The following is a 24,753-nucleotide window of genomic DNA, read 5'->3' as shown; positions in this document are numbered from 1 at the left end:
TTTGCATTTCAAATGTTATCCCCTTTCCCAGTTTACCCTCACAACCCCTCATCCCATCCCCCTTCCCCTGCTTCCCCACCCACCCACCCACTCCCACCTCACTGCCCTGGCATTCCCCTACATTGGGGTATCGAGCTTTCACAGGACCAAGGACCTCTCCTCCCATTGATGCCAGATAAGGCCATCCTCTACAACATTTGCAGCTGGAGCCATGGGTCCCTCCATGTAAACTCTTTGGTTGGTGGTTCAGTCCCTGGGAGATCTGTGTGGTCTGGTTGGTTGATACTGTTGTTCTTCCTATGGGGTTGCAAACCCTTCAGCTCCTTCAGTTCTTTCCCTAACTCCTCCATTAGGGCCCCCGTGTTCAATCCAATGGTTGGCTGCTAGTATCCGCCTCTGTATTGTCAGAGCTATGTCAGGCTCCTGTCAACATGCACTTCTTGGCATCCACAATAGTGACTGGGTTTGGTGTCTGTATATGTGCTGGATCCCCAGGTAGGCAGTCTCTGGATGGCCTTTCAGTCTCTGCTCCACACTTTGTCCCAGTATTTTTTTTAGACAGGAGTGATTCTAGGTTAAAAATTTGGAGATGAGTGGGTAGCTCCATTCCCCAACTGGGGGCCGTGCCTAACCTTTAGATATGGTGTCTACAGGTTCTCCCTCTTCTTTGTTGGGTATTTCAGCTAATCTTATCCCTGTTGGGTCCTGGAAGCCTCTTGCTTTCCTGGCATCTGGGACTTTCTGGTGGTTACCCCCTGTTTCCCATCTCCCCATTGCAACACACCTCTGCTCAATTTTCTGACCCTCTGTATATCTTCCCCATCTCCTCCCATACCTGATTCTGCCTCCCCTTCCTCCCCCTCCTTTCTTCCTCTGAAGTCCCTTCAACCCTCTACTTTCTATGAATATTTTGTTCCTCCTTCTAAGAAGGACCGAAGTATCCCCACTTTGGTCTTCCTTCTTCTTGAGTTTCATATGGTCTGTGAGTTGTATCACGGGTATTCGGAGCTTTTTGGCTAGTATCCACTTATCAATGAGTGCATACCATGTGTGCTGTTTTGTGACTGGGTTACCTCACTCAGGATGATATTTTCTAGTTCCATCCATTTGCCTAAGAATTTCATAAAGTCATTGTTTTTGATAGCTGAGTAATATTCCATTGTGTAGATGTACCACATTTTCTGTATCCATTCCTCTGTTGAAGGGCATCAGGGTTCTTTCCAGCTTCTGGCTATTATAAATAAGGCTGCTATGAACATAGTGGAGCATGTGCCTTTGTTGTATGTTGGAGCATCTTTTGGGTATATGCCCAAGAGAGGTATAGCTGGGTCCTCAGGTAGTTCAATGTCCAATTTTCTGAGGAACCTACAGACTGATTTCCAGAATGGTTGTACCAGCTTGCAATCTCACCAGCAATGGAGGAGTGTTCCTCTTTCTCCACATCCTTGCTAGCATCTGCTGTCACCTGATGATAGTCACCCTGACAGGAGTGAGATGGGCTTTCTGGACAATTTTACTTGCAGTTTTCTGATGTTAACACTTTTTCACGTATTATTGGTCGTATATATATATTTTGGAAACATTCAATTCATAGCCACTTATTTGTGGGGATGTTTCTTTTAGAGGCGTTTGGGTTTTGAAGGTCTTCACATATCCTAGGCATTAGTTTCAAACTGATCTGTGGTTGGCAAAGATGTTTTCTCAGTTCTGTTGGCCCCTTCACTCTGCTAACTGTTTCCTTTGCTGTGTAGAAAGTTTCTGATTCCATGTAGTCACCTAACCAGGTTTGGGGATTGCTTCCTGTGCTGCTGCGTTCTTTTCACATAGCCCTTGTCTATAACTTGAAGTGATATCCCCCTGCTTACCTCTAGTAATCTCACAACTCTACATTTCACCCTTTGATCCATCTTTGATTTACTTTTGAGCAGTGCAAGGAATTTGGATGTGGCAATTTCATTCTTCTACACCTGGTTATCCCGATTTCCCTGTACAGTTTGTTGAGGGGCTGTATTTGTTCCAGTGAATGTTTTTGAAACCTTTAAAAACAACTGTGTTGCTTGTGTGGCTTCACAGCTTCTCCTGCTGGGAAGAGACACCGTGACCACAGCGACACGTATAAAGGAAAGTATTTAGTTGGGCCAGGCTGACAGGTTCAGAGGTTCCATCCATTATCATCGTGATGAGAAGCATGACAGCACGCAGGCAGGCATGGTGCTGGAGGAGCTTCAGGCAGAGCTCTACATCCTGAGCCACAGGAAGAGAAAGTGAGCCACTGGGCCTGGCGTGTGCTTCTGAAACCTCAACGCTCCCACCACTCCCGACACTTCCTCCAACAAGACCACACCTCCAACAGTGTCACTCCCCATGAGCCTATGGGGATCTCTTCATGCAAATCACCGTGTGTGTGTGTGTGTGTGTGTGTGTGTGTGTGTGTTTGATCTATCTATCTATCTATCTATCTATCTATCTATCTATCTATCTATCTATCTATCTATCTATCTATCTATTTTGCTGTGCCCTCTATTTTACTCTCTTGGTCTTTGCTGCATTTGTTACTATGGCGCTGTAACATAACTTGAGATGAGGTGTCACGATGTCCACATAGCATTATTTTTTCTGCTTTGGATATTTTGATTTTTTTTGCCCTCAGATATGAATTTTAGGGTTTTCTTTTCTACTTCTGTGATTACTGTGATTGTACTTTTAAAATACTTTTAAATTATTTAATCTTTTGTTTTATGCATATGAGTATTTCTGTATGTATGCATGCGCATCTGTGGCAGCCAGAAGAGGGCACCAGATCCCCTGGAACTGGAGTTACAGATGGTTGTGAGCTGCCATGTGGGTGCTAGGAATTGAACCCAGGTTTTCTGGAAGAAGTCAGTGCTCTTAAATCCAGTCCTCTGTTCCTGGAATTTTAATGAAAATTATATTAGCTGTGTAGATCACTTTTGTTAATACAGGCCTTTTTATAACTTTAATTCTACCCCTCCATAAGCATGAGAAGCATTCTGTCTCCTTGTGTCTTCTTCAATAGAAGAAACAAGGTTAAATAAAAAAGGGAAACAAGATCAGTGGAGAAAGAAATTAAAACAACAACAACAGCAGCAGCAGCAACAACAAAGATTTCTCAAGAAAGGAGTTCAAATGTACACATAGATCCATTTATAAAGGGTGAGTACTTAAAAGAGGAAAGGTTTTATTTTAAAATAAGGGTAAATGTGATAAAGTAAAAACATTTAAGAATGAATTACTTATTAAAAGAAAAGGGGGGCACAGGTGAGAGTAGGACAGCACTAAATGGTTACTGTGGAGTGAAGAAATGTGTAAGATCAGGTGGTTGTATGAGAGAAAGTCAAATATAAAAAGAAAAAACCAAATGTGACAGTAAAGTGTTTAAAGGAGTGTGTTTAAAATGAGAGGCAAGGGTAGAAAACCGACGCCCCGGAGACTGCAGGTTAGACTCACTGGGAACTGCCGGCCAGCGGACCCTGGGTTCTTATCTTTTTGAGCATCTTGCTGGTGTTGCGAGTGTGTTGGACTAGTGTCTGATGTCCTCCTGGGCTGTCTGCACTTATGTTTGTATTCTGTGTGCTGGGCAGATTTCTCTCCCTCCTGAGAATCCCTCGCCACATTACCCACTGCGAATACCTAATAATTTTGCTTTCAGAGTTTCTCCGAAATGCACTGGGAGGAACAAAAGGAAGAAGCAACCACACTAGTATGTTATGTGGAGGGTCTGAGGAGTGGTGGAGGCTTCTCTTCGGATCAAGCTCTCCTAGGAATCAGCACTGTGTTTGGAGGGGTCCAGCTCTCAGTATCTGAAACTTCAGCATGTGGGACTCTAGTAGTGAGCCGCAAGCAAGGAAGGTTGATCATAATTATCCTCAGTGGATGTGATTTGCTCCCAGCCACTGAGGGTGGGGCTATCTTTGCCTTTCTCTCACCTTAGCAGAACCCTCTGGTAACCTGCACTTTGCTTTTTCGTTGTTGGAGTATCTGCTCTACAAGTGCCTCCCGGGGTTTTCTCTGACCCTGGGGCGATGGAAAGTTAAATTTAGTTCCCTGATTTGGGATCGTTCCTGGTTCTCAGGCCCTTAGCAGAGTGGCTCAGTTTTAGGATGGGGTCTGCTGAGTCAGAGTCAATCCTCTTGACTGTGGTGTGCGTTTCTACAGAAGCATCGCTATGCTATCAAAACCCACCACTGGATTTGAGGCTTGGGAGTGCCGTTCGCTTTGTCTAGTAGGGAACCTGCTCTCTCTCCGCCTTCCTGCCAAGTCTCTTCACTAGGGCGGCCTGGCTTTTCTTTTGAATGAGTCTTCTATTTGCTCCCGTGCATACGTACATACCTCCATCCTATCCCCAACGCCACCCTGGCCCCACCCTCCACCCGCCCTGGAACCACGTTTATCTTGGTGTCTCCCTTTTTACTGTGTCTCTGTCCTCTCTGCACTTACACGGTACACTATCATGACCTGCGAGAATTTTAAAGCTCTTCCTCTCTCTACAACAGAGTTTACTTTTTTTTTAGTTCGATTCTTGTCTTTGACTGGGTCAAATGGTGGTAGCTTCCCGGCTGCTGTTTTACCTTGAAGTCTGGTTCTAACCTCTTTGAGCTCACTGTGCTTTTGGTGTTCTAGTGCAGATACTATGGTGATAAGCGGTTTAGATATGATCTATCCACGGAGTGAGCATATCTCATTTCCCTCCTAGAATGGTCTTCAGGGTGGCACAGTGAGATATAAGACGCTCCTTTTCTCAGTCGTCCTCACTTTTCCATTGTCCAGAAGGACATTTGTGGGCCCTCAGCTAAGCAAGAAGCACATTTTTATTGAAATATTTCTATATTTAAAGCAGTTTAATGATGGCTTTAAAAGTTAGTAGAAGCTCTTACATATTGGTAGAATATTTTTTTAAAAATTTAATAGGATATAATGATTTCTGATTAACAATCAGGGACTGCTTGGTTTCTGAAATTTTTTTCATCTTAGTTTTAGTGATTTAGTTTAACCTATTTCAGAATTTTCTCTCCCTCTCCTTCCCCTACCCCATAACTTTGTATTATATGTATGAAGTATGTGTTGGTGCGTGCGTGTGTGTGTGTGTGTGTGTGTGTGTGTGTGTGTGGTGTGCATGTTTGTGATACTGTGAATTTTGTGTGTGTGTGTGTGTGTGTGTGTGTGTGTGTGTGTGTGTTTGAAGCCAGAGTAGATATTGGGATCCTCTATCACTCTGCCACATTCCTTTGAGGCAGCGTCTCTCCTTGAGTTAGGAACTCAGTTGTTTTTTTGGCTAGGCTGGTAGCGAGCATGCCCAAAAATTCTCATATTTCTATCCCCCAAAGTACTGGGATTACAGATGTATATAAGACTACATCTGGATTGTTACATGGGTATGGGGGATGTGAACTCAGGTCCTCATGTTTGTACTGTAAGTACCTTGACCTCTAAGCCATCATCTTGACAGACTTCACCCCAGATCTCCAAACAGTGTCACTCTAGACTTATAGATTAATGGCGAGTTGCTATGGATTGGGTTGGGGTGCAGCTCTGGGCATTTCAGCATGTTAATAGCATCCTTGGTCTCTACTCCACAGATGCTAATTGCATCTCTCCTCTATTATAGCAGTCTAAGAAAGGGAGCTGAGTTATAAATGGGCAGTGATCTGGTTCACTGTGCTATGTAAAGGGGAAGCTGTAATACTCCTAGACATTGGGGTCTGACGTCATCTGGTTTGGTTAGCACGCGGTAGTGCTGGTAGGAGGCACGGAAGCCCAGCGTCTCCTGCTTATGCTGAGCTTTGCTCTATCCTTGGACTATTCCCAGGCTGTGTGTAAATGTGTCAGTAACAGTGAGTAAAGCATTTCTCTGGGATCTGTGAGTCGTTCCAATAAATTAGAGAAACCGGGGAGAGGGTGGGTATTGGGAACCTTGGACTCTAGTTCACCAAAGTGTCGAGGTCCCCTGCTTGGAGTTGGTATCTGGAGTGGATGACGTCTCACCGCCTGCAGGCTTAGCTTGGAGTCTGGTGGTTACTATGGGCAGCTAGTGTCAGAACTTATGGAATCGGTCACTTGCTTGGTGTTGGAGAAACGATGTTGGAAAAGGCACTGCACATTTAGCGTCAGGAGTAGAAGAAGGAAAAAACAACCACGAATGTTACGTTTATAGCTCAGTAAATGTTCACAAATTGAACACATGCCTATAACCTTTCAGGTCAAGGGGTAGAATGACAGCGACAACCCAGAACTCCCGATGCTTCTAGGGAGTCATCATTCTCCCAAAGGCAACTGCTGCTTTGACTCCCCACACTGTCTGTCAGCTTTCCTCCATTTTGAACTTTATAGGCCTTCTCATGCTACAGGCTCTGAGATGGCTCCTTAATGGTGAATTATGCCCTGAAGGGAGCAGCTTGTTGCATTAGTGAGATAAAGAACAAGGCTCTTGTTTTTCCCCTTTATGCCATCACACCCAGAAGTCCATTTGTCCTTAATACTAACGTGTCAGCTGGGCGTCAAGAGACTTGGTAAGCATTAAGCAAACAGCACTTGTAAAACTTGCCTTTATTAATGAGTCAGACTATAATTTATGAATGATCATTGACCTAATAAAGTTAATTACATCCCTGCACATATGACCAAAACTATAATATTAATCAAATCCACTCCCCCGACATTTTCTGTATGAATTATAAGAATGTAAAATTGGTTTGGAATGCTTGCATTTGGGAGGCAGAATAGCAGTTATAAACAATACTGCTGGAGCTACGCTTGAGGCCAAGTTTTGGCTACAACCCTGAGAGTTCTTAGTGTATCTGCTTAATCTTCCTCACACTCGATTTTCTCATCTGTAAAATGGGGCTGAGAAAGTTTCTAAAGCCTAAATGAGTTAGTTAATATAAAATACTTGAATGTTCGCTGCTCTCATTAGTACTCAGAACCGCAGCCTTAGTCTTGAAGGACAGCATGAGGCCCCACGCACACATACAAGAGCACACACTTACCACACAGCTGAAATTGGGGATTGTGGCGTGTTTGTAAGAATAGGGATACAGCAACATCTGAGCGTAGGCGTGAAAAGAAAGGTATGCCCGAATGCGCTTCCTGTGTTTTCGAAGGAAGTTAGCCACAGCCTTCACCTCGGGCTCAGACTCCGGGAAAGGACCACAGTACGTGTCATCGCAAGGGTCTGCAGAGGCTCCTTCATCTGCAAGTCAGAGAAGAAAACGGGGCGAGTGTTCGGGCAGGGGAGAAGCCGAAAAACAAACAAGCATTGTTAAACTGGGTCTTTCCTTATTTTTTTTTAAATTGATATTATTGAATAAGTAACTCAATTTCTCATTTATAGAAATCAATAGTGAAAATTCTGAGTGGACACAAGTCTATGCTCTAGGAGAGTCTGAGTGGGTGCTGGTGCTGGTTGTTTAAAGCTTTGAGGAACACTTGGAACGAACATCTCTCTTAGCTGTTAGTTCTTCTGTGGGAGAAATAATTCTGTGTAATCCCCTATAGAAAGCTCTCATTCATATGCTCCACAACACCTGCACTTTCGTTTTGGTAGCAATGAGCAGTGGTGTAATTAGTGCTCAATATTTACTCACTTACCATTCAGCCGGTGCTCACACCGCTCTTGAAGCCTGGGATACAATGTAAACAGCACAGGAAAAAGTCCTTATTCTATTAGAACCCATATTCTGTCCAGACTCTCTGTTAACTTTTACCTCTTGCTGGCTGGATCCCTGGCAGCTGGAACAGTATCTGAGAAGTGTTCTACAAACATTTATTGAAGAACTCAATGTCAAATTAAAAGAGAAGGGAAGACATTTGAAAAAAGTGTCTGATAATACACAAATATTGATAGGTTATGAAGACAGGACAGAACATGGGTCTATCCAAAATCTATTATATTTATAGATCAGAGAAGTCCACACTAATTTATAAAAACCCAGGGTACTTCTTATCATGAGGATCCACTTGTGTTAAAAAAATTCTTTAAACTAAATTTTATTTATTTTTCTTCTGAGACAGGGTCTCATGTGCCCAGGCTGGTGTTAAACTCCGTAACTTTCCTTCCCCTGCCTTCTTGGGTTCCAGGATTACAGCTGTGAACTAACATGCTTGCCTTTTTAACATTTTTCAATAATCATTTTGAGTTGATCTATAGAAGTCTATACAAAACTAAGAAGCACTGTAACAGCCACAAAACATTGCTGTTCTAAGAAATTTTGGCTATAGTTATATTTTGTGTGTTTATTTTATATTGTTGGCCATTGTCACCCCCTACTTATAGAAAGTAATGCCAGCCTCTTAACTCATGGCTTAACTCACGACTTAACTTGTGGCTTGAATGAATATAGTCGAACTTATTAGCGAGTTGGTTCAAAGCATGCACAGAAAGGGATAAAAAACAAACAGAAAGGGATAAAAAGGCTGGAAAAATGAGACAGAAATAAAATAAAATGAGAAGTAGAATAAATATCAATGTGATTAGTAGTAGGCCTAGAAGGGTAGAAGAAAATAAACATTGGAAGAATTGGTAATTAAAATTTCTCTACAATGATGGGAAAATCAAACAGACATTACACACCAAATAAGACAAAAGAGGGAAAATATCAATGCTTGAACACAGTAATGTCTAAAGAAAGAAAGTAATTCTGGAGAAAAAAAAATGAGCTGTTTAGAAAGAACAAGAGTCAAAATAACATTTGACTTTTTAAATATTCATTTTTATTTTTTTCTGTGTCTTTGTGTGTGCATGTGTGAGTGTGTGTGTGTGTGTGTGTGTGTTTATGTACCAAGTTCATACCAGAGAAGGCCACAAAGGGTGTCAGATCCCTTCCATCATTGTGAGCAACGAGGTGGGTGCTGGGAACTGAACTGGGGTCCTCTGTGGCAACAGCAAGTGCTCTTAACCACTGAGCCATCTCCAGCCTTGACATTTGAGTTTGTAACTGTAGCACTGGAAGTCTTGTATACAATGATGTCTATTTTTTTTCAGTGTTTGAATCAAATCCAGAGCCCCTCCCGAGCGATGTCCCTAGCTCTTGTTTCTGGACAGGGTTTTACCATGCAATCCAGCTTGTTTTCAAAATCTTAACCATCCCACCTCCTTCCTAAGAGCTATACTACCTCGTCTGGCTTCAAAGTTGTTTTTTTAAAAGAAATGTGAATCTTGACTTTTTTTTAAATCTAACTGTACTCTGATACACTTTGAAAAATTCCTGGAGAAAATGTTTTAACAAAATGATACAATAAAAGTTATTTTTTAAAAAAGTATACAATTCAGTTGTTTATAGAGGTGCATAACCAGTACTACCTAATTCTAGAACATTTCACAGTATTCCAAAAGTGTTACTTCATTAGTGTGTATAGCTAATATATATTGGTTAAAAATTAAAAAAAAATCAAATGTAAAATAAGAAAGTTTTCTAAAACATTCCATGGAATGGAAACTGGTGGAACACAGGGGAGAGGGTGTAAGAGTATGCTGAAATCCTCAATCTTTTCCCCCAGTTTGTCTTTCTTTCTTTTTTTAATTTTTAAAAAAATTTATTTATTTATTATATATGAGTACACTGTAGCTGTCCTCAGACACACCAGAAAAGGGCATCAGATCTCATTACAGATGGTTGTGAGCTACTATGTGGTTGCTGGGATTTGAACTCAGGACCTCTGGAAGAGCAGTCAGTGCTCTTAGCCGTTGAGCCATCTCTCCAGCCCCCTTCCCCAGTCTTTCTATTAGCATGTATTATACATAACAATGGATTTTACTCTGACATGTCTATATATGGATACACTTTGATTCTATTGGTCCTCATGTACCCCTCTTGTCTCCCTCTCACTCATGCTGTTTCTATTTGTCTTCCCAGCTCCAACTTAGTTCCCTTCTACTTCTATGCTTGCTTGCTTTTTTCTTTCCATCTTTTGTGTGTGTGAACCAGTAAGTTTAATTAAAGTTACATGCAGGAGCAGGGACAACTTACGAATCACTGAAGAAAATGCTTCTGCCTCCCTGAGCAATCATTTACTGCCTACATCAGGGATGGCTGTGACCTTGAATGAACCCCCTCTCCCTAGCCACCAATAACTGCCAATGCTGTCTTACCCCTGACATTCCTTGAAACAGTTAAGAGGTCTAGTGAGCCTCCTCCATCCGTTTCCACGATGAAATGTTGATAGACCCAAGACTGGTCTTTTTTTTGGAAAGGAACATATATATATAGTTTAGAAATCGATGTTGAAAAACCCAAGTGTGGGGATTGGGAATAACAGAGGGAAAATAGAACACCAATTGACAATTAACAGTGGAATGTCTACCAGAAAGTATTGATGCAAACAGTGGAGAACAGGGCAGGAATAAGAGAGCAGAAACAAGTCTCAAGGTAGCATTGATTACAGGGATATTTTCTATAGCGACTTGTGTCCTTATGCTAAGTATGTTACCCAAAAACCAGTTTGCAATGTCCCGCACGTTGGACTAAAGGAAGCCTGTCCCCAGTTGGTTTTTGAGTGGTCAATAAAGTTACTCGTGGCCAATGGCTGGGCAGGGAGTCAGAGGTGGGACATTTTAGGAATCCTGGGAAGGGACCAAGGTAGAGGAAGAGGGGATTCTGCCTTGCCTAGGGTGTAGGAGACAGATTGTACCGGAAAGGTACAGGAGGGCAAGACAGCCGATGTATAGGTGCAAGGGGAAAGCAGCCCCAGGAGGGCTGCTCAGCAGGGTCAAAGGCAGCAAAGATAAAGTATAAATTTAGTAAGTATTAACTCAGGAATATCGGAGGGGTGTATGTGTTAGCCATGTGGAGTTAGGGAGTGTTCAAGCCACTGAGCTGTTTAAAATATTTAAAATGTAAGACTCTACATTTGTCTTTCTTTTGGGAATCTATACATTGGGGTGGTAGGGAGAAGCATGTGCACACCCTCAGGAAAATATAGAGTGGATTGATATAATACCGCTTCATTTTCCTATAAAAATAAACTCCACACAGTATCATGTCTACATAATTAAGTTGTAGTAAAACAGCAGGCATCTACCTTAATTGTTGCAGCAGTTTCCTGCCGTCTAGGCTACAGGTTGGTTGGCTTAAAGCAATAGAAATGATACTGTTGCTGTCCTTGAGACTAGCAGAGTAAAATCAAGGTGTCAACAGAGCTGCCATTCTGCTGGATTTGCTAGGAACGAGTCCTTCCTTGCTATCTCCAGCTTCTCTCTGATCCTGCCATACTCCAATTGTAACTGTCTTCCTCCGGTTCTGCCCTCTTCTTTATGTGGGCTTTGTTATGGTTTGAATATAAAATGTCTCCAGTAGACTCATATGTTGACCGTTTGGTCCTGAGTTTGGTGGTACTATTTTGGGAGGTTATGGGAATTTTAGGAAGAATTAGATCCTTGGGATATGTTGTTCCCAGCCCCTGCTTTTCTCCTCCCCACCCCCCTTGCTTTTTGTCTACTAGAATATGCTTCTTTACCATGTACTCCTTCTGGCCTAAGTGCACAGGGACAAAGGACCATCAACTCAAACCCTCTGAGATCAAGAGCCAGAATAAATCCTCCTGCCTTAAGCTGTTTGTGGCTTTGTGTTAAAGCATTGTGTCACCGCACAGAGTCTTCTTGTGTGACTCTATGTGTCCTTCCCTCGCATTAGGTTTAGAGCTCACTCTAGAATATACTACCTCCTCTTACCAAGTTATTTCTACAAAGACCCTGATTCCAAACACATTGCTGTAGAGATATTCCAGGTTCACATGAATTTTCAAATTTCAAAGAGTCATGTCACACTGCTGCAAAATGTCACAGCAGGAAGAATAGGTGGCAATGAAGTTTATTCACGGTGCAGGGAGGTGTGAAAGGGAAAAGAGAGGGATGAATACACACACACACACACACACAGACACACACACACACACACACACAGACACACACACACAAACACACACACACAGACACACACACACAGACACAGTCACAGACACAGACACACACACAGACACACACACACACAGACACATACACACACAGACACAGACATACACACAGACACAGACACACACACAGACACACACACACAGACACATACACACACAGACACAGACATACACACAGACACAGACACACACACAGACACACACACACACAGACACATACACACACACAGACACACACACAGACACAGACACAGACACACACACACAGACACACACACACACAGACACACACACACAGACACACACACACACAGACACACACACAGACACAGACACAGACACAGACACAGACACACACACACACAGACACAGACACAGACACACACACACAGACACACACACACAGACACACACACACAGACACACACACAGACACAGACACAGACACACACACAGACACACACACACACAGACACACACACACACACACACACACACACACACACACGCTAGAGATAAGATACCGTCAAAGATTTGTCCCCAGTGACTAGCTTCTTCCAGGTAGGTACTATGCTCTAAAATTCCCATTACTTTTCCAAAACTAGGTCTTTTGTAAAACATATCCCCAGAGACATTGTTCAAGAAGAGGAGACCGGGATAAACTAGATCAAAACCATCTTCAAAAATATTATACTGTACTTTCATTTTCACCATTATTTCTTATAAGACTACTTCATAAAAATGAGATATTATGAATATTATCAAAATAATCCCTCACTATGATGGTATAAAGAAAATCTTAAATATTCGTGATCAAGAAAGCCATGTTTATGAGTATGATGACAGTATTATGAAAGATGCCAATTTCTGTCCTGCAAAATTTCAACAAAAATGTCATCATCAGGATTTTTGGGGAAAATCACTAATAAACTTTCATGTAAAAGCATTTATCTTCTGTTACTTTGGTTCTTTAAAATTAAATTTATTGCGATGTAACCTACGTGATGTGTAGCCATTAACAAACACTGTATCCAAGATGGAGGACAAAGAATAGCCACCATCCCTCCTTCCCCCCTCCCTCTCTCCCTTTTCTTCTTCCCAATCCTTCTCCTTCTTCCCTCCTCTCCCTCCAGGGCTGGGAATTGAACCCAGGGCTCAGGGGCTCACACATGGTAGGTAGGTGCTCTGTTGCTGAGCCCCCAAACCCTTTTATTTTAAGTTACTCACCCACCTCACATCCCCAAGGAGTTGGAATTACAGGGCTGTGCCTCCAGGCCTCAGCTTTCTTCTCCAAATGAGTGATTTTTTCTGCTCTATTCCTTTGTATTTGCACATAAGGGTTAGGCTTTAGCACGAGGGTTGTATACTCTTGGTCTGAGTAAAGCTTCACTACACTCCCTTTGGTAGATGTTCTATGATATGTTTACATGCCAAAGTTCCCCTAAAAAAGCTTTATTCAAATTGGCTTATGAATAACGGAATGCTGTCACAAAGTTAGCTGAAAATCCTTTTAGTTCATCGGACTTAAAACCTGACAAGTACGTTAATTCTAGTCTGTTGGCAAACTAAAATAGAAATCTCTCACTGTTACCCATGTCTACATTTATATCTGTTAGATGTTCAAGATACAATGTCCATTACTTTCTTAGTTTCAAATATCACTTCCTGATTTGTTACTAAATAAAGTTATTTTGTTAAGGAAGACATAGTTTTGTCTAAGTCCAGGAATGTGAAAGGATCATTTTGAATTAAAAATTTAAAGAAGCAAACAGGGTTAAAAAAAGGGGGTCAGGGGGTTGGGGATTTAGCTCAGTGGTAGAGCGCTTGCCTAGGAAGCGCAAGGCCCTGGGTTCGGTCCCCAGCTCCGAAAAAAAAAAGAACCAAAAAAAAGGGGGGGGGGGAACAAGAATACCCTTGGCAGGGAATAGAGAGGCAAAGATTAAAACAGGGACTGAAGGATCACCCATTCAGAGCCTGCCCCACATGTGGCCCATACAAAGAAGTGCAGACCGACAGGAGCCGGATGTAGATCTCTCCTGAGTAAAACCATTTCCTCCTACTGGACATATTTTGGTACTCAATATCCAACTTCACTGCCCCACTCTTTCTAGTGTCTAGTGATTACAACTTAATTCTTTTTTGAGATCCATATTTTTAGTTTCACATTTGAGCGAGAACATGCAATATTTTTTCTGCATCTGGCTTATTCTGTTAATGTATCATCATTGAGAAGAGCACTGCAGTTTTGCAAACTATCTAGGAAAACCTTAGAGAAGCAGAGGACAGAGGCTGATCTCAGCAGGCATTAGAACAACCTGTACATGTTTATTAATAAAAATGATACTGAATATCAGTATAGACTAGAAGGGATTATTAGACTAATGCGGCAGAATATATAGGAATTCGGTACCCGCATAGAGAGCAGCATTGGAAATCACTGTGGAAATGGTTGCCTGGTAAAAGATGTGGAGAAAGCTAGCTCATTATACAGAGCAAACTCTGTCGGATCCTCACTGCATAAATAAGCAAAAGTAAAATTTCCCTTTTAATAATGTAAATATGAAAAAATAATGATAGCAAAGCAAGAACCAACCATCAGGATGCAGTCACCATTAGCTGAGTGTTCTCTAGCGTCTTCCTCCATCCTTCTGCATGGGCTTCCTGAAGGTGGACGTGGTTTTGAGGGTGTTCTGAGCACCTTTGTTTTGTTGATGAAGATTACATGTGCATGGAGAAGGGTGGGAGAAGTGGCTTTGGGCATTGTCTGACGGTCCAGAGATTTGGCTCAGTAAGGAAAAGACATAGTTAAGATGGCAAGTGATGAAGTTTAGAAAAAACATGTTGTGAAGAATAGAAGAAAAATTTCAGAGAATTATAGATGGTAGAAAATAGCTTTACCAGAGTCTCTTTAAATTACTTTTAAAAGTGTCTTTTAGTTAGGTTTGCAGGCAGGGAGAAGCAATTATCCTGTGAGAATGTTTGGGAGAGCCTTCACAGAGAAGACACCATCTATTCAAAGAGAAAGTCCAGAATGACAGATTTGAGGTAGGGGATTGTTTCAGATAGTAAACTAAATCAACAATGGTATAAAGGCTAGACACATCTAATATAAACTTTCAACACAAAATATGAGTCAGGTAGGGGTTGGTGAGATGACTCAGCAGTTAAGAGCACTGGCTGCTCTTCCAGAGGTCCTGAGTTCAATTCCTAGCAGACACATGGTGGTTCATGACCATCTATAAAGGAATCTGATGCTCTCTTCTGGCATGCAGGTGTACATGCAGACAGAGCACTCAGACATAAAAAGAATAATCAAAAAATAAAATTTAAAAATGTGAGTCAGGCAATATTGATGGGTGAGCCTAGAGTGTAAATTAGGCCTGGTTCACAGAACACCTATATGCTTGCAAAGGAATCTGTCATGCCCTACAATTAGTAAAGAGCTTCAGAGGCCAAAGTGCACCATTCTTTTAAAGTGAGGGTAAATCAAAATACCAATCCAATTCTTCAAAGAGTTAGACAGAACAATTTGCAAATTCATCTGGAATAACAAAAAACCCAGGATAGCTAAAACTATCCTCAACAATAAAAGGACTTCAGGGGGGATCACTATCCCTGAACTCAAGCAGTATTACAGAGCAATAGTGATAAAAACTGCATGGTATTGGTACAGAGACAGACAGATAGACCAATGGAACAGAATTGAAGACCCAGAAATGAACCCACACACCTATGGTCACTTGATTTTTGACAAAGGAGCCAAAACCATCCAATGGAAAAAAGATAGCATTTTCAGCAAATGGTGCTGGTTCAACTGGAGGTCAACATGTAGAAGAATGCAGATCGATCCATGCTTATCACCCTGTACAAAGCTTAAGTCCTAGTGGATCAAGGACCTCCACATCAAACCAGATACACTCAAACTAAAAGAAGAAAAACTAGGGAAGCATCTGGAACACATGGGCACTGGAAAAAATTTCCTGAACAAAACACCAATGGCTTATGCTCTAAGATCAAGAATCAACAAATGGGATCTCATAAAACTGCAAAGCTTCTGTAAGGCAAAGGACACTGTGGTTAGGACAAAATGGCAACCAACAGATTGGGAAAAGATCTTTACCAATCCTACAACAGATAGAGGCCTTATATCCAAAATATACAAAGAACTCAAGAAGTTAGACCGCAGGGAGACAAATAACCCTATTAAAAATGGGGTTCAGAGCTAAACAAACAATTCACAGCTGAGGAATGCCGAATGGCTGAGAAACACCTAAAGAAATGTTCAACATCTTTAGTCATAAGGGAAATGCAAATCAAAACAACCCTGAGATTTCACCTCACACCAGTGAGAATGGCTAAGATCAAAAACTCAGGTGACAGCAGATGCTGGCGAGGATGCAGAGAAAGAGGAACACTCCTCCATTGTTGGTGGGATTGCAGACTGGTTCAACCATTCTGGAAATCAGTCTGGAGGTTCCTCAGAAAATTGGACATTGAACTGCCTGAGGATCCAGCTATACCTCTCTTGGGCATATACCCAAAAGATGCCCCAACATATAAAAAAGACACGTGCTCCACTATGTTCATCGCAGCCTTATTTATAATAGCCAGAAACTGGAAAGAACCCAGATGCCCTTCAACAGAGGGATGGATACAGAAAATGTGGTACATCTACACAATGGAATATTACTCAGCTATCAAAAACAATGACTTTATGAAATTCGTAGGCAAATGGTTGGAACTGGAAAATATCATCCTGAGTGAGGTAACCCAATCACAGAAAAACACACATGGTATGCACTCATTGATAAGTGGCTATTAGCCCAATTGCTTGAATTACCCTAGATGCCTAGAACACATGAAACTCAAGACGGATGATCAAAATGTGAATGCTTCACTCCTTCTTTAAAAGGGGAACAAGAATACCCTTGGCAGGGAATAGAGAGGCAAAGATTAAAACAGACACAGAAGGAACACCCATTCAGAGCCTGCCCCACATGTGGCCCATACATATACAGCCATCCAATTAGACAAGATGGATGAAGCAAAGAAGGGCAGACCGACAGGAGCCGGATGTAGATCGCTCCTGAGAGACACAGCCAGAATACAGCAAATACAGAGGCGAATGCCAGCAGCAATCCACTGAACTGAGAACAGGACCCCCGTTGAAGGAATCAGAGAAAGAAATGGAAGAGCTTGAAGGGGCTTGAGACCCCATATGAACAACAATGCCAAGCAACCAGAGCTTCCAGGGACTAAGCCACTACCTAAAGACTATACACGGACTGACCCTGGACTCTGACCTCATAGGTAGCAATGAATATCCTAGTAAGAGCACCATTGGAAGGGGAAGCCCTGGGTCCTGCTAAGACTGAACCCCCAGTGAACTAGATTGTTGGGGGGAGAGTGGCAATGGGGGGAGGATGGGGAGGGGAACACCCGTAAAGAAGGGGATGGGGAGGGATTAGGGGGATGTTTGCCTGGAATCTGGGAAAGGGAATAGCACTCAAAATGTATATAAGAAATACTCAAGTTAATAAAAAAAGAAAAAAAAAAGAGAAAAAAAAAAGAGAAAAAAAAGTGAGGGTAAAATGTAGAACTTGAGTGCTGTAACAGTGTCCAGGTGCTGTTTCTTTTAAATGGAAATAAAACATAAATTATGATATTAAACTGTGAGCATTTTCTTTTTGATCCTCTAACTAGAATTTTTATGTGAATTTTTATATATTGCAACCTATAATCTCAATATTAAAAACTTTCTAAACACTAGCTATTAGACTAGAACATTCAGTAAATAGGCAGAAATAAATATTTAGTCGAAAGAAAACATGAAATTATATGGATAAAATGGTTAACATATCTAGGAAGAATGTTCTAAAGAATGACAGTAACTTGCCTGGCTGATAAAAATGTTAATTTCTTAGCAGTGTTTTATTTCTATAATATATCAATATTACAAGAATGGAGTTGGAGAGGGGCACTCAGTGTTAAGAGTGCTCGGTGCTCTTACAGAGGAACTGAGTTCAGTACCTAGCACCCAGGTAGGGTGGCCTACTACTCCAGCCCCAAGGGATCTGAGCCCTCTTCTGGTCTCTGAGGGTAACATTCTCTCCCTCTCTCACACACACCCAACTAGTAGAAGGGAAAGTTAAAGACCTAAGAGATTTTTAATAAGGAAGGCATTTTAAGAAGGGAAATCAGTAAGCTGGAAAATGGTAACGAGTTTGGTTTTATTTCACTGCTGCTGATCTCTTTGGAACTGACAGGCTGGGGCCTCCAATGAATGGTATCTAGAGAAGTCATGTTGACTGTAGTGAAACCACATTGGTCGTGTTATTTCATTTTCTTTTTGTCTTAGGATTTCTATTGCTGCAATAAAATACCATGACAAAAAGCAACTGGGGAAGAAAAGGGTGTATTTGGCTTACAGCCCTTAGGTCAACTCCATCAAGGAAAGAAAACAGGACAGAAACTCAAGACAGGAACATGAAGGCAGGATCAGAAGCTGAGGCCATAGAGCAATGCTGTTTACTGCCTTGCTTCCCATGGCCACTCTCTTGTACACATCAATCTCACATACCTAAGGCTGGGACTGGGACAACCCACAGTGATCTGGGTCCTCCTGTGTCATTCATTAACCAAGACACCACGGCACCAGTCTGGTGGATTCATTTTCTCAGTTGAGCTTTTTTTTCTTAGATAATTGTAGTTTATGTCAAGTTGACAAAACTATGAGAATAGTTTAAAAAATAAAAAACATTCATAAAGGTATGAAGGTTGATATCTATATGCAGGTGAGGGCTGGCACAAGTTAGGCCAAGGCCATGATTGGACGATAAAAAATAAAGCAGGGACAAAGCTTTTGTAAGGCGATAGAGAAGAGGAAGGGAGGAGAATCAAGATGGAGACGGAGAAGGATGACCCAGATCCGGGTGGTGTTGAATTGCCAAGGTATGGGATGGATTTCTGTAGGCAAATTTATCCTATCTCAGTGGGTGATTTATATCCTTATCAATTGGTTGTGAGTTTATTGTGTGGATGTATTGTGGATTGGGAATTTAACACATAAATCTGATTGGTAAATTACAGTTTACTGAGTCATGATTGCACTAGGTTGTTGGGAGTGTAAGCAGAGTCTGTGGCAGGGAGCCATGATAGGCCAGGCCCATGCTGCATTTCTAGAGCCCTGATTTCATCAGGTAGCTGGAACCAGAGAGTCCTCCGCTAGCGCCAGAGAGACACTAAGCAAAGATAAATTATAGTTAGTTCCATTTGGCCCCAGAGTGGCAAGGTCACCTGGGTCAGACGGTACTTGGAGGAAGTGTGGAGCTGCTGAGATAAGGGTACCCCTCAGTGCCGTGAGGCCCCATGGGTGCTGGCACTAAAAAGGTTCAGGCGTTTTTAATATTTATTGCAACAAAGGTATGCGTTGTATGTGCAGTGTACTCTCCCTTTTCCCACTCTTGCTTTTCCTGCCCTTTTGCCCCATTTGTCCCCTTTAATCCCCTAGACCAACAGTTCCCAACCTGTTGGTCATGACCCCTTTGGTGGGGTGTTAAATGACCCCTTTAAAGAGATTGCCTGAGACCATCGGAAAACACATATTTATTTACATTATGATTCATAGCAGTAGCAAAATTACAGTAATGAAGTAACAATAAACATAATTTTATGGTTGGGGTCCTCACACCTCGAGGGACTGTATTAAAGGGTCTCAGCATTAGGAAGGTCAAGATCACTTCCCTAGACAACTTCACTTTCTTCATACTACATATATGTACTTTTACTGGGCTATATGAAATCTAGGGACCAAAGAAGAGAACAAAATGTAGGCTATTTGTTTTTCTGAGACTGGGTTAATTCGCGGAATAGGATTGTCTTTATTTTTTCTGCAAACACATAATTTGGTTCTTGTCACTGGGAAACATTCCATTGTGTATCTATATGTTGCAGTAGTGATTAATCCACTCTAAATGTCCTGGAGGTGACGTGTGTTCCTCGCTACTTGCTCCAATGTTTTCAGTTCTTCAATCAAGGACACACATGCAGCCTTCCATTTTAATTGGTCTTAGACAGCTCAATGGTTGGGCCACTCCCAAACGTCCATGTTGCTAACGGCTCCTCTCTGATACTCCTGAGTTATTACTCACTAGACCCAGTGGGGGAAGGAGGAAGCTGGGGTGCTCTTTCCCAGCTCTTACATGATTGGTGTGCCCTCTTTTCTGCAGCTCAAAGCCTGGGTCTTATTCCCTTCCTGGCATGGTGCTTGTCCCTGCTCCCTCTGACCCCCTTGTCCCCAAATCCTAAAGTCCCCCCTCTGTCTCATTGCCCAGCCATTGGCCTCCAGCAACTTTATTTACCTGTCAGAACCAACTGGGGGCGGGGACCCTCAGCATCTTACAAATGGATTCTTGTACGATTTGGGGAACCCAAATGACATAATGCAAGTGTTAGACCAAATCCACAATATCTGTACCACATATTCTCCATCTGTTCCTCAGTTGGTGGACACCAAGGTTGCTTCCACAGATGTGAATAGTAATGAACTGAACATCAGTGTGTGAATGTCTCTGTGATATATTGACTCAGAGACCTTTGGGTAAAGAGCTAGGAGTAGTGTGGTTGGTCCTAGGTGGGCCTATTTCTTTCTTTTTTGTTATTTTATTTTTGTTTATATAATTTTTTTGGAGAAACTTCTATACTGATTTCTAGAGGCTGGAATAGTTTTCATTCCCATTAGCAATGTGTAAGCGTTTCCTTCTGTCTGTATCCTTGTCATTATATTCTTTTTCTAATGACCGACATTCTGACTGAACTAAAATGAAGTCCAATGAAGTGACAGTGAAGTCTTGATTCACTTTTCTCCAGTGGTGCATGAGGTTAAGCACTTCTCTGTGTTTATTGGCTGTTTGCATATCATCTTTGTAGGCTGTCCATTTCATCACCGAGTTTACTGATTGGATTGTTGGAATTTGTTAGTTGCTGAAGTTCTTTGTATGTTCTAGAAATCAATCCTCTATCAGACACACAGCTCAAGACTCTATCCCCTTCTGGTAGGCTCTTTGTCCAATTAGTGTCCCTCTGTGCAGAGGCCTTTGAACATCATGAGCTCCCATTTTCAGTTGCTGGAATTACTTTCTGAGGAAGATCCTATTCAGAAAGTCCTTGCAATTTTCCCGTTTTTGCCACTAACAGTTACAGATATTCAAGTCTTATGTTAAGACTTTTGATGCATATGGAGTTGGTACAAAGATTAGGGTCTATTTTGTTCCCTATGCTCTAGCTCTGCACTGTTGGTGAAGATACTATCTTTTCTCCAAGAAGTGTTTTTGGGTAGTCTTTATTCCGCCCGTGAGCATGGAAGGTTTTTCTCTCATCCAGTGTCTTCTTAAACTACTTCCGTGTTCTAAAGTTTTCAGTGGAGAGGTCTTTCACCTCTTTGCCTAGGTCTGTTCTGAGGTGATTGTGAGCAGAGAGCTCTCCTCATCTCTTTCTCAGTATGTTTGTTACTGATATCTAGCTATTGATTTTTGTACATTAATTTTGTGTTTTGCAACTTGGTGAGTGTTAACAGTTCTAAGAGCTTTCCGGTGGAGTCTTTAGAATCTCTTAGGTATAGAATCTGCAAATGAGGAAGCTGACTTCTTTCTTTCCTGTTCATGGCAAATTTACTTGCTTGTCTTGGCTTCTGCCCCAGCTAAGACTTCCAGTCTAGGCCTGGGAATATGAGGAGTGGTGGCTCATGCAGTAAAACATGTGTCTTGTGAATGCAAGGACTGAATGTGATATTCAGAAACAGTTTAGAAAATCCTGGTTCTCTGGTGCTCAGTAAGACGGGGGCAGAGCCGGGAGGTTCTCTGGGGCTGGCTGGACAGCTAAGCTAGGCAAATTGGTAAGTTTTAGGCCAAAATGGGTGGGTGGCCTTCCTAGGGATAGTACCCAAGGTTGTCTTCTGGCCTCCACATGTACATGCACATGAACATGTATTCTACCCACATGGGAACACACACATCTATATATTAAGATTAGGCTTTTAGCACTCTATTGGATAAAAGTGGAGCAAGTGTCTCCCTTGTCTTGCTCTTGGTTTTTGTAGAAATGCTTTTTGCTTCCCCATTTAGTTTACCATGGGTTTGTTGCAACCTTCACTATGTTGAGCTTTTTCTTTCCCTCCTAGTTCATTACAGCTTTTCCTATGAGGGGGAACTGGACTCTATGAAAGACCTTTTCTGTAGCTACTGAGAGAAATCATGTGATTTCTGTCAAAATTTTTTTCTTAAAGTTTTGAGACAGAGTCTTAATCTCTAACCTAAGACAGCTTGGAACTCACTGTGCAGCCCTGGTTCATTCTGAACACTGCAATTCTCCTGCCTTGGCCTCCCAACTTCTCAGATGTTTGATATATACTACCATGGCTGGTTTGTATTTTCATTTTCAGTGTATGTTTTTCTTTTAAAGTATATACTTTAAATGTCTTGTAAATGGAATCAGGATGCCATCAAATTTATAAAAACAGTGACAAAAATAGCTTTTGGTGGCAGGGGACAGTAGTCATCTTAGTGCCTGAAAATTTACTTACCTAGTGTGTATATGACTCTGCATTTAATCTCAGCCCCCCAAAAGCACTAAAGTCCCTTTTCACTTGTATCACAACCTCAATATACCCAGAAACAGCCTGTTAGTAACAAAGTAATACCATCAATATGGTTTACCAACACACACACACACACACACACACACACACACACACACGTACATACATGTATTTATACACCCATGTATTTATCTATGTTTATATATTTGGATACAATTATATATAATCACACACGCATTTTTCACAATCCACAATTGTTTTCATATGGGAACTTTTGACTCTTTTTCTTCAGTTATATTTTATTTTATTCCTTATATTCGTCCTTTGAATTTTTCTATTATAATTAAATATGATTTAGTCCTTTGCTTCCTGTTGCTGGGAATTGCACTTACTTCTTTCCCCTTTTCTATCCCTACCCTGAGGAACAATACTGCAATAAGGCAGGGCATCAAGTGTGGTCTGATGTAAATGACACTGAAACCATTATCAAAACACAGTTCTTACATCTGAGTGAAGCTGATTCTGCAAGGGATAAATTCATGGAGGCAGAGTGCTAACGTAAGGGATAAAGTCACAATTCAAATTTCAATTTAAAAGTTCACACTCAATTTTAATTAAAAATTCCCATTTTTTTTGTCAGACTGCTTACTAAAATTGTTACTATTTATACTAAGATAAGGATTCCTTACCAGCAATCATCTACAAGTGTGTCTGGTGGCCTTATTACAGATATGCTTGTGCTCACGTTTACTTTTAGAGTTTCTTTCTGAAATGCTTAATCATGTCCTTCACATATTGTTTTCTTGGGATGCCTATCTTCTTCTTTCTCTTTTTCCTGGAGATAAACTGCTTTATTATTTATTATTTCCCCTCTTTAATTTTAATTTTATTTATTGGATATTTTATGTACTTACATTTCAAGTGTTATCCCCTTTCCCGTCTCTACTACTGATACAGACAAGGATGCTTGCAGCTAACCATTGGACTGAGCATGGGGACCCCAGTGGAGGACTTAGGGAAAGGACTGAGGTAACTGACGTGGTTTCCAACTCCATAGGAAGAACAGCGATATCAACCAACCAGACCCCTCCCCCAGAGCTCCCAGGGACTAAACCACCAACCAAAGATTACACGGGGATGGGGGGATGGGGTGGGACCCATGGTTCCAACTGCATATGTAGCAGAGGATGGCATTGTCTCCCATCAATAGGAAGAGAAGCCCTTGGTCCTGTAAAGGCTCGTTTCCCCAGTGTAGAGGAATGCCAGAGTGTTGAGGTGAAGTGGGTGGATGGGAGTGGGAGCTACTTCATCTTTTTCTATATATATAAAAAAAGATTTATTTTTAATTGTGTGTGTGTTGGGGGTTATGCACATGTGAATGCAGGTGGAGGCCAGCAGAGGGTGCTAGACTACCTGCAGCTGGAGGTGCAGGCAGGTGTAAGCCTTGTGAGTCCTGGGAACTGAGCATAGTCCTCTGCAAGAGCAGCAAGCACTCTTAACTGCTTGGTCATCTCTCCACCACCCTTTATTTTTCTTCGGACTCATATATGAAAATATTTCGTGCAGACTGTCATCTGCACTGAATTTTACCTACTCAATCGTTCTTACTCACTTTCTTCATTTAGAAGTCTAAAATTGTATATCATTACTGTGTCTCTTCTTCTTAAATGGGGTTTGGCGTTCTTGTCTTGGTTGAGGAAGTTTTCTGCTAGTAAAGATTATAGGTACTGTCTAAATTTTCTTCTTGTCATTTTCTACTTAAGTTCTTCCATCTAGTCTGCAAGAATTTTGATTCTTTTTAGTATGCATGTGACATTTTGCTATGATGTCAGCTTTCCTGAATGCCTATCCAGTTCTGTGGGCACCACTCACCATGATTGTCCCACTGACCCAGATCACCACCTTGGGCATAGTTTCTATCTTTTATGTGTGTGAATGTACTCTTGGATTCTCTGTGTGTTCTGCCTTTTTTTCTATCTTGTTATCATAACAATTGAGTAATCTTAGTGTGTACCGTGACATCAGGATTTTTTCCCATAATTCTACTTATTTTATTGTACATTTCCTTTTCCATATAAACTGTATTGATTAGTTTATTCAACTTTGAAAGGCAAAAATATTAAAAACTTTATTAAGAGTCTCATAGAGGCTCCCAAGATGCCTCAGTGGGCAAAAAGTTCTTGCTGACAAACCTAATGTCTTGACTTTGAACCCTGGACACCATGTGGTAGGAG

The 24,753-nt window shown here is 41.6% G+C and overlaps 1 protein-coding gene across 1 annotated transcript in view; it reads right to left on the bottom strand.

The window, feature by feature from the left end:
• The window catches only part of Cpa6 (carboxypeptidase A6), a 361,770-nt gene that overhangs the window by 7,146 nt on the left and 329,871 nt on the right, over window positions 1-24,753 (bottom strand). The window contains exon 9 of the mRNA NM_001415862.1: window positions 7,005-7,207. Coding sequence (NP_001402791.1) covers window positions 7,005-7,207 — 203 coding nt within the window. The remainder of the gene's footprint in view (window positions 1-7,004; window positions 7,208-24,753) is intronic.

The sequence above is a fragment of the Rattus norvegicus genome, chromosome 5 (genome assembly GCF_036323735.1).
Source record: "Rattus norvegicus strain BN/NHsdMcwi chromosome 5, GRCr8, whole genome shotgun sequence".
Classification (NCBI taxonomy): domain Eukaryota; kingdom Metazoa; phylum Chordata; class Mammalia; order Rodentia; family Muridae; genus Rattus; species Rattus norvegicus.
Note: the sequence above shows the minus strand (reverse complement) of the source record. Positions and strands in the feature narration are given on the sequence as shown.